The sequence below is a fragment of the Centropristis striata genome, chromosome 22, assembly GCF_030273125.1.
Source record: "Centropristis striata isolate RG_2023a ecotype Rhode Island chromosome 22, C.striata_1.0, whole genome shotgun sequence".
NCBI classification, from domain to species: domain Eukaryota; kingdom Metazoa; phylum Chordata; class Actinopteri; order Perciformes; family Serranidae; genus Centropristis; species Centropristis striata.
The window spans coordinates 6,114,797-6,125,148 of NC_081538.1; the positions used below are offsets into that span (position 1 = coordinate 6,114,797).

The 10,352-nt window shown below is 39.7% G+C and overlaps 1 protein-coding gene across 2 annotated transcripts; it reads left to right on the forward strand.

The window, feature by feature from the left end:
- Window positions 1-1,093: 1,093 nt before the first annotated feature.
- On the forward strand, window positions 1,094-9,318 carry ints13 (integrator complex subunit 13). Of its 2 annotated transcripts, none has more exons than XM_059325811.1 (17): window positions 1,094-1,595; window positions 1,949-2,200; window positions 2,414-2,488; window positions 2,641-2,843; window positions 3,016-3,096; window positions 3,306-3,396; window positions 3,746-3,874; window positions 5,139-5,223; window positions 5,418-5,510; window positions 5,846-5,944; window positions 6,060-6,238; window positions 6,850-7,014; window positions 7,204-7,358; window positions 7,440-7,670; window positions 7,784-7,914; window positions 8,819-8,954; window positions 9,062-9,318. In XM_059325811.1, the coding sequence occupies exons 2-17, from the start codon at window positions 1,976-1,978 to the stop codon at window positions 9,096-9,098; spliced, it is 2,115 nt and encodes a 704-aa protein (XP_059181794.1). In that variant the 5' UTR covers window positions 1,094-1,595; window positions 1,949-1,975; the 3' UTR covers window positions 9,099-9,318. The 2 variants fall into 2 exon arrangements, with proteins under 2 accessions (XP_059181794.1, XP_059181795.1); XM_059325812.1 differs by having other exon boundaries at window positions 1,095-1,595; window positions 5,846-5,935.
- Window positions 9,319-10,352: the final 1,034 nt, after the last annotated feature.

Here is a 10,352-nt window from a genome sequence, read left to right on the forward strand (position 1 = left end):
CAGAATGTTTGTATCACATCACATCACATGAGAAGAAGACATGGTCTGTGGTTTCAATGTCATTTTCACAGAATGTGCATTAATTGTCATTAACACATACACATACACATACCACACCTTAGTGTGGTGACTGTGACAAGAAGTGGCTTCTCCAAAATGTGTGTGTGACTGGAAACAGAAATGTGAAAAAGTAGCTAATTTCACAAAGCTTTTTTTTTTATGAGGCACAACTCAAACCCATTTCACAATTCTAATCCGTTAATAGGATGTCCTGTATTGCATTTAACTTGTTCTGACCATATTTCCTGAACAAGGTTATAATAGTTTTGGATTTTTCATTAGTTTTAGTTTTAATTTCGTTGTGAATTTTTGTTTTCAAATTCAGTTAGTTTTAGTTAGTTTTTAGAGTGAGTTTTCTAGTTTTAGTTTATTTTTTATTTTTTGAAAATGCTTAGTTTTAGTTTAGTTTTTATTAGTTTTAGTGTTAGTTTTAGTCTTTTTGTAATGGGCTATGTGTTGGGTGCCAGATTCAAAGAGGTCATAATACATTTTTCCTTTATTTCCTTTGGTTTATCCATCTCAGCCACAATAAGGTTATTAACTGTTTTGAATTTTGGTTCTAGTGTAGACATCCCAGTCTCAGTAAACATATTCACCATGTGTTGCATGTTCAAATAGAAACACTGAATTATGAATGAAAAAAGTTGACAAAAACAAAAACTAAGGACATTTCCACTATAATTTTAGTTAGTTTTAGTTAGTTTTGTAACCACACAATACAGTTTCAGTTAGTTCTCGTTTTATACAAAACTCTAGTTTTTATTTTTATTTCAGTTAACGAAAATGTTTTTTCAATTCTAGTTTTCGTTATTTCGTTAGTTTTCGTTAACTATAATAACCTTGTTCCTGAACAAATTAAAGTCACAATTTTGATATGGAGATAACGGTTTGTCCACACTGATAACATGAATCCAGCGCATAAAGCCCAATTTTTACGTTTTAAACAACTCTATAAGAAGTTAAAATAACGTTTTATTTTTACGTGACCGAATTACGAATCATAAATGGGGCCCGGAACCATTTATCAATGCGGCCAAGCAACCAGGGGAAGGAAAACGGTGACGGAATTCTAAAGGACACATTTCCGCCAATAACAAACCTGCTAGCTTGACGCGGCTTCAAGTGCATTGTTTGTCCTAGTCGTTCGAAGTGTATGCAATAGTTAGGTTATGATCATTTGGAGGTGGATTAAATAGAAATCACACAGTTTAGTATTACACATATGCTACAATGGGTGAATGTGTAATTCGCTGGTAATATAAACGTGAATCAGCAAACAAATGATTCCGGCTAGTGTGAGCTAAAAGGCTAACGGGGTGGTCAGTGACATGCTCCTTTAGCAAGCAGTCATGTTAGCTTGCTAACGGTTGGGAGTTGTTGGTAAATAACATGCCCTGAGGCTGATCGTGTCTCTGTTTTGGTAGTCATAAAACGTTTATTGGTTAAAAATTGACCTAAAGAAGGCAACCACGGATATTAACCAGTTCAGATCGCTCCCTGACTGGGAAGCGACCCGCTTACAAGATTTTCCCCAGGTGAGTTGACATTAGCTGACCATCAGGCAATGCTAATAAATGTCGAACATTGCAGCTTATGTATACCATTGGAGACTGCTTCAACCACCACCAGCAACCACATGAAATAATGATTATGTTACCGTAAATGTGAATGTTGTGATAAAAAGGGATTTAAAAAAAATGACTAAAATGTCCCCGTGTTGATCAAACTGAAATGTGACCGCTGTCATAGGGATTTAATATAACACAAGACAACTATAACAACATACAGAATAACAAAGGCCTTGTTTTGTTGAGCTTATGTATCATTTATATTAGGATGTATATTTTTATTCAGATCTCACACTTGTGTATTTTCTGTCATCCTACAGACCAGTGAACACTGCAAATTTGCAAAAATGAAGATATTCTCAGTGTCTCACAAGACTGTCTTTGTGGTGGACCACTGTCCCTACATGGCAGAGTCAAGTCGTCAGCAGGTGGAGTGTGACGTACTGACGAAGAGTCGAGCTCAAGGGGTTATTCCTTTGGCCCCTGTGTCCAAGTCCTTGTGGACCTGTGCTGTGGAGTGCTCCATGGAGTACTGCCGGATCCTCTATGATGTTTATCCATTGCACAAACTGGTTCGCCTCTAGTTTTTTAAAATTTTTGAAATGTTTTTGCTATTTCTCCACCACTGGTTTCACTTAATTGATGTAACTATATGAGTGTTCAAGTGGACATTGATGAAATGGCAGTTGAGGAGAAACCTAACGTATGAAATATGCTGAGAAAGTTTTTATCAGTGCACAAATGACGTCAACATTGACATCTTCTGCCTCCTCTTTATGTTACAGATTAATTACATCGTGAGTGATTCAGAGTTCCACATCTTGAATAGCTGGAGACAGGAGGACCAGAGCACTCATGAGGTAATCCACTGCTCAAAACTCATACAGTAACACCACCAATTTGCCACATTTTGTAGAAATACAATGTTTCTAACAAACCACATGTTTGCACAGGTCTTCCTCAGAATTGGACTTGCAATATGATTATGTCGTATTTTCCTCTTTTCTGGCAGCTCATGTCAGCTCTGGCAGCCGTTGGGCCACCTAACCCACGTGAGGATCCCGAGTGTTGCAGCATCCTGCATGGGCTGGTTGCTGCGGTGGAGTCGTTATGCAAGATCACAGAGTTGCAGCATGAGAGGCGCACCAGTCTGATGGACACCGCTGAGAGAGTTGCCAACCGGGGCCGTATTATCTGCCTCACCAATGCTAAAAGGTAAACATCAACATAAACATGGTGGAAAAATGAACAGCATCCAGATTCTGCATAACCACTGTTCTTTATTACATAAATTGCAAGTACATGGCTCCTATCTCAGGGTTGCTCTTTGTATGTGTTATATAATTTATGACTGTGATAATCATTGCTTTTTTGTGTTCTGTTACAGTGATACTCATGTGCGCATGTTGGAAGACTGCATCCAAGAAACTATTTTAGAGCAGAACAAGCTGGCAGCAGGCTCAGACAGGTCCGTATCAAATGGTGTTTAAATATATATCATACACTTGTTTAAAAAAAAATGATGTTGTGGAAATAGGCTGAAAATATGGCATTGATAATTCCCTCACACACGCATGTGAGTACATCACAGTGTTGTTGTAATGATTCTCACACTTCTGAAGAGGTGATAAATTACTCAGGTTTGTTTTCTTATTCCCAACTCTTTGTGTGTTTTAGGCTGATGGCCATCCAGCAGTGTGAACTGGTTCTAGTTCACATTCACCCACAGGGTGAGGACACACTGGTGTCTGACCGACCAAAGAAAGAGGTGGGTGCTAACCAGGAACACTTAAACCCATTTTAAACCAAAATTAGCACCTATATGCAGGGTTTAGCTGCTAAAATTAAGTGTAGACTCCTTTCCTATTGTCAGCAAAGGGGGGTCAATTCAGTGTCCTCTGTCCTAGGAATGCATGCTGATTGTAACCTTTCCCAGTAAAGACAAAAGCAGGTTGATAGTCAGTATCAGTGGGTTTTTGGTCAAGTTGAAAAGGGACTTTTCATGAGGTTTTGTGAAAACATGACGCGTAATTTTGGACTCAACACCACGCCACTCTCTGACACTATCATGCCACAGCTGTTAGTTCTCAATGCGTCTTGCCCTCTCGTTTCCTCAGATCTCCCCTCTGCTCACCAGCGAGGTTCACAGCGTTCGTGCAGGGCGGCACCTGGCCACCAAACTCAACATCCTGGTCCAGCAGCACTTTGACTTGGCCTCCACCACCATAACAAACATCCCCATGAAGGTAAGGGGCTTTTTACCCTCCGTCTGTCCTTGCACATGCCTCGCCAAAATTGACATAAACTTTTGAATATTTTTTATCTTCTGCTAGAACAAAATGTTGTCATGTCCACAATGCAGTGAACCACTCCCTGTTTTTATTTTATTTATTTTCATTTTCTTTCACAAACCTCACACAATATTTTTTGCTTGCTTAATCTTTTTTTTTTGTACGAGCCCTTCCTCACCGATAATTACTCATGGAACTTTACAGTCTCATCTTTTTGTTTATCTCATCTGCATGTTGATTTGACTGTGAATCTGCTGCTGGTTTCATGCTGTATTTTCTGTTTTGCTAGCCCACATTAAATGTTTGCGACCAGGTTAGTACTCTTATCACACACACATCAAAGTGAGGAAGGGTCAGAGTTTACACCACGTAGTGTACAATGTATGTTTTGAACTCTACTGTTGCAACAGGCTTACAGTGTCTTCATTAATTTGTTTTGATGTGACAGTTGGTCTACAGATTTGCTGGTGAGGCTCCAGTGAAGGACAGGCAACTCTGGTCCTAATCAATTCAATTATGTTGTAACTAAATTGACTCTCCATTTGCTATAAAAGAATTCAAACTGTTTTGAGAAAAGCATGTTTTTGCCAAATATGAATATTCAACTGTTTCAATTTCCAAACATCTTTGACCAGCGTTGCCTCTTCTGAGTTATTAAATCCTGTCAGTGTCTGTCAGGTGTTTACACCTTAAAGCTGTCCAAACTTTACCCTGGTCTCTGTCCCCCCCCCCCCTCCCCATCAGTTCCCACTCATTCCCCCTTTAGTGTCTTGGTGTGGTCCATTGTGTTGTCTGGATAACTAGTTTTTTTAAACTTGACCTTTTAAACCTTTAGCTGTCCTAAAAAAATGCTATTTTTCCAGGTAGAAAGTTGTCAAATGTAAAGCTTGTGATTGTTTTAAGATCAGCGGTTGCCAGATTTTTGCTGTTTTTGTAAGATCAGGAATCCATTGTTTATATCAACCAAGTGTAGGATCAGTTTTCTGTGAATTTTAGGACACTTGTCTATGATCTGAACAGAAGAAATCATACTGAGGTCACCCAGCGAGCTTTTTCTTTTACTTTGTTCATTATCATTTACCCTTTGGAACATGAAATCAGCAGTGTTAATGTGTGTTTGTGCATGTGTGTGTCTGTGTGTGCGTGTGTGTGAGTTTGCACAGTTTAAGAGCTGACTTCATACTGACCTGTGTTTGTTATTGCATGTGCGGATGGACAGGAAGAGCAGCACGCCAACACATCAGCCAATTACGATGTTGAGCTCCTGCATCACAGAGACGCTCACCTGGAGTTCTTTAAGAGCGGTGAGTAAGAAAGAAATGAATATAAAATAGGTTTTCAAGTCGAATTTAAGGCAAAATCCTCAAATGTTGTGTTCAAACTAGCTTTCATGGTTTGCATTTTAGGCACCATGCTGGGAAGTCAGTATGTAGATTTTTATGACAAAAAAAATGAACAATTCAACATTTTTTAACAACGTCATCTTTTTGTTGTGCAGGAGACTTGCATATGGCTGGCACCAGCACTCGAGAAAATGGCCTGAAAGAGACAATTACACTGAAATGGTGCACTCCACGAACCAACAGCATAGGTGGGATGAAGTTCTTATTTGTCAGTTGATATTTGATTTGAAGGGTTTTAAGCTTTGACACCATTCAGGAATATATATTTCCCACTTTTTCTCCTTTAGCTATTACATTCTCTAGTATTAGTAAGTATTTTATTTTGAATCTCATTCTTTATCCATATAGTATTCATTGTTGCAGCTCTATTTTGAAGTAGTTCTAATTTAAGAAAAGGCATACAATATTTCTTTCGGCATTAAGGCTGTATTGTTCGGAAAGTTATTCATTGCAGCATTGACTGAACAAACTGATGGGTTGCTGCATTTTGCTTTATCTATTTGTGTTTTTTTTCCAACCCCAGAGCTGCATTACTGTACAGGAGCCTATCGTATCTCCCCCACAGATGTAAACAGTCGTCCCTCGTCATGTTTAACGAACTTTCTCCTCAACGGTAAGCCGGGTAAAATCTCTCTTTTATCTCTCAATTTACTAGTAATTAGACATTTATGAGTCTCCGGCAAAGTGTCCTTGGAAATGTTTGGCTTGTTGTTCGACTGCTTCTCCTCTTGACTTAGGTCGATCGGTGCTGCTGGAGCAGCCTAGGAAGTCTGGGTCGAAGGTCATCAGCCACATGCTCAGCAGCCACGGAGGAGAGATTTTCCTCCACGTGCTTAACAGCAACCGCTCCACCCTGGAGGACCCGCCCTCTATCAGCGAGGGCTGCGGAGGCCGAGTCACTGACTATCGCATCACTGTACGTTCAGCTCACAGCAGCTTTGTTGTAACATACACTACCGGTCAAAAGTTTTAGAACACCCCAATTTTTCCAGTTTTTTATTGAAAGGGTACAAAGGTAAGTGGTGAACTGCCAGAGGTAAATAAAAAAAGGTAAGCTTAACCAAAACTGAAAAATAATGTACATTTCAGAATTATACAAGTAGGCCTTTTTCAGGGAACAAGAAATGGGTTAACAACTTAACTCTATGGGGTCTTGGGCTATTTTGTCCATTTTTGAATTCCTTTCATGTCTTTGTAAGTCATTTTGTGTCTTTTTTTTAGTCATTTTGTGTCTTTTGGTGTCTTTTTTTTGTCATTTTGTGTCTTTTTTTGGTCATTTTGTGTCTTTTTTTAGTCCTTTAGTCCAACATAAAATGTGATTTTGAATCTTTTTTTTTTACTTTCAAAACACTATCATGCTCAATAAAGAATTTTAAATGTTGCAAATGTGCATTAATTTCAGAGTACACTGAGACATTAAACTGCATAATTTTCAATTAAATTCTGGAAAAGTTGGTGTGTTCTAAAACTTTTGACCAGTAGTGTACATCAATATCCTTCATATGGTAACTGTTTTGTCTCTTTCAGGACTTTGGCGAATTTATGAGGGAGAACCGGCTCACTCCGGTTTCAGAGTCTTCCCATGATCCCTCGGGGAAGCTACCAGCTGAGAGGGCCAAAGCTCAGCTGGAGCGCCACACTCGATACTGGCCGATGATCATCTCCCAGACCACCATCTTCAACATGCAGGCGGTGAGTGAGCAGCAGTTCAGTTTAGTTCTGTCAAAGATTTCCATTGTACAACTGAAGTTTCCATCAAGTATTCGACCTGTTGTTTCCTGAGGAAATCTGCACATAAAAGATCCAGATCAGCCTCTATGTTGGCCCACATCATCATCCTTCATTTCGGTGTCTGTGTGTCTTCCTGTTTTCCTCCACCAGGTGGTTCCCTTAGCTAACCTGATAGTGAAAGAGACTTTATCTGAAGAGGACGTTCTGACCTGTCAGAAGACAGTTTACAACCTGGTAGACATGGAGAGGAAGAACGACCCTCTCCCTATTTCCACTGTGGGATCCAGAGGCAAAGGCCCCAAGAGGTATTTATTCCAAAATCAGCATCAGATCACAATCCATGATAAACAGAGTCGCTGATGTTTCTGCATTGTTGCTGTCCCCAGAGATGAACAGTATCGTATCATGTGGAACGAGCTGGAAACTTTAGTGAAAACTCACGCCGGCGCCACTGACAGACACCAGCGGGTACTGGACTGTATCATCGCATGCCGCAGCAAACCTCCAGAGGAGGAGGAGAGGAAGAAGAGGGGGAGGAAGAGGGAGGAGAGGGAAGACAGGACGGAGAAAAATGGCAACAAGGACGCAGAAGACAAGAGCTGGCAGGAGTCGGAGAGGTCAGTGGTGTAAAAAATAACCAAAATCAAGTAGGGAAAATAATCTTTCTGTGGCTTTTGGATGATTGTGTCACTAAACCTTCTCCTCTCTTGTGCCACCTTTTAACCTGAAGACTAAAGGGTTTGCTGGATAAAGAAGAGCCGGAGTCTGAGGTGATCAAGGATTCCCCAGACTCTCCAGAGCCGCTTAACAAGAAGCCACGTCTCTGCACGGAGGAGGTTCAGCCCCCAGAGAGAGCTAAAGGTATCAATACTTATTAGGGATGGAAATACTTAATCGATTATTGGTCGTTAAGAATTTGGTCGATCGCGTGGATTTTCTAATCGATCTGTGTATTTTTCAATTTTATTTTACTGCGTATCAGTACTCCCTGAACTGAAGCACGGCCGATCGTTCAGTTCTGCGGCCGTACATCAATAAGCCAATAAGCTGAGAATTAAGTTAGATAAAGCTACAGTTTACAAACTGAAAGTTGCAATAACAATTATAAAACACACAGAAATACAAGGGTATTGATATTAGGAATAATTTGAGCAAAACTAACTTACTGTATCAAACCTTGCCAGCATGAATTACTAGGTTTAATTTTGTCCAAAACTTACTTAAACTCAAAACACACTTAAATATGCAAGATTACTGTGAAAACTAACCTCATACCTCTTAAGGCCTTGACGTTATCTTTACAGCATAATCTCACTTGATTTTATTTTACCATAGACGGGAAGTCTCTTTTCGTCCTTTAAAAATCAAATATATATATATCTTTTATTTTGCCTATGCATGCAGGTTTTATACATCCTGGAGTATGTATAAAAACATAGAGATGAATCAATCATTAACATTATAGATGCTAAAGTTGGCAGGTTTCTTCCAAACGCCCATCCCTAATACTGATCATAGTTTTTTTTCTGCGATTTCACTGACAAACTTCCGGATAAAAACTTGTTGTATTCATGCAGTGGATAACTATAATGACATATACTATACTTAATAAAATGAATGCATCCTGGATGCAGAGAAGTGGCATAAAAGCTCTAATAATTACCTGTAACTTTGTCTATACCAGCTCATGAAATCACTCAGGCCACACTGGGTGTGTGTGTGTGTGTGTGTTTTCATCTGTGGCTTTGTCTGGCTGTTGTTTCAGGTCCTGTCTCGCTCCTCACCATGTGGAGCAATCGCATCACTGCAGTCAATTCCAGGAAGCACCAAGAGTTCGCTGGAAGAGTGAGCTCTGTCAACAACAAGTTTGAGTTGTACCAGCAGCTGAAAGACGAGAACGGGTGTGTGAAATATCTGTCTCTGTCTGGGTGTTACATTCCTCTTGTATTGAACGTGTCCAAGTTGCTTCCTGTATCTTAATCAAGCTTGGCTTTTTCCTCATTGGCAGGATGGACGTTCACGAAAACGGCAAGGCCTCCAGATGATGTTTCCTCGTATCCACTGCTTCGCCCCTGCCACGGATGAGATTTTGGACCACAGTGTTTTTTTTAAGAGTTGGGTGTCACCTTATACTCCCGAAAACAAGGACATCAAACGAAACAGACAGTGAACTATTAACATGGAATTTATATTTTTTTTTACTCATGGTTTTGTAGATATGCTGCTCACATATTGTGTAACACAATAAAAGCTGTTAATAGACAATTCTGCTTTGCTGAATATGGAAGTGATGCACTTTGACTTCTTGTGTCATTAACTTGAAGCAGGCCAAAAAAATGCTTATGTTTTTCATATAAATGACATTGCATTTTAGTAATAAAAAAGTATTAATGTGCTGGTTCAAAAATAAAAGATCCAGTTGATCTCAGTTACAATAACAGACGAGTTCAGTATGAGACACGACAAAAACAAAAACATTCTTTTTTTCATGCATTGTTCAATTTTGGTCTATTTAGCTTCCATAGCATGTCTTCTTATGATACAGTGAATAGAAAACATCCAAAATACACATTTAGGTGTTTATTTTACTACACATTGTCTATTTACCATTTTGAGATTTCCTAAATTATTCAAAAGTTAGCATTAGATCCAGACACTTGTAATGCAAAAATAATTGTCTTTATGCAAGTAATTAACTGGAGAAGTTTCATAGTGATAAATTAACTTAATCTGTTTTTAATCCTATTCACCTGGAGTGTCTCCTTAGAATTGGAAAATCACAGAGTGATGGACTACCAGGTGTACAAGTGTACAATTTTAGCACTTTGTAAGAATTTTACAAATAAAACTGCCCTGATAGTGCTTGAAAACATTAGAGGAACTGAACTTTCCTGGTACTTTAGGGTTTTGCTGTAAAACTTTCAGATCTATTTCTTGGTGTTAGATAGTTGAAAAGTCATATTGTGGAGGACGAGGCCGTAGCGCCTCGTCAACAGTTTTCTTTCTTTGCTCATATGTGGATGGGAGTCGCCCATCATCGCCTTGTGAAAAGTTAATCCACAGCTTGAGCGGTGGTGGAGGCACTTCAGGTTGGAGTAGCGGAGGACGCCGCGGTCTTAAGGCTCTCAGATCCCTGCTTTGAACTGCCAGCACCCTGCCTGCGGGCCAAATGGCCACTGTCCTTGACCTTCCGTGACCTTTGCAGAAATGGAGAACAGCAGCGACGAGGAGGACGATCAGGATGAGGAGACAGATAACGAGGAGGGCTGTGAACATGCTAGCCATCCATTGAAAGTTGT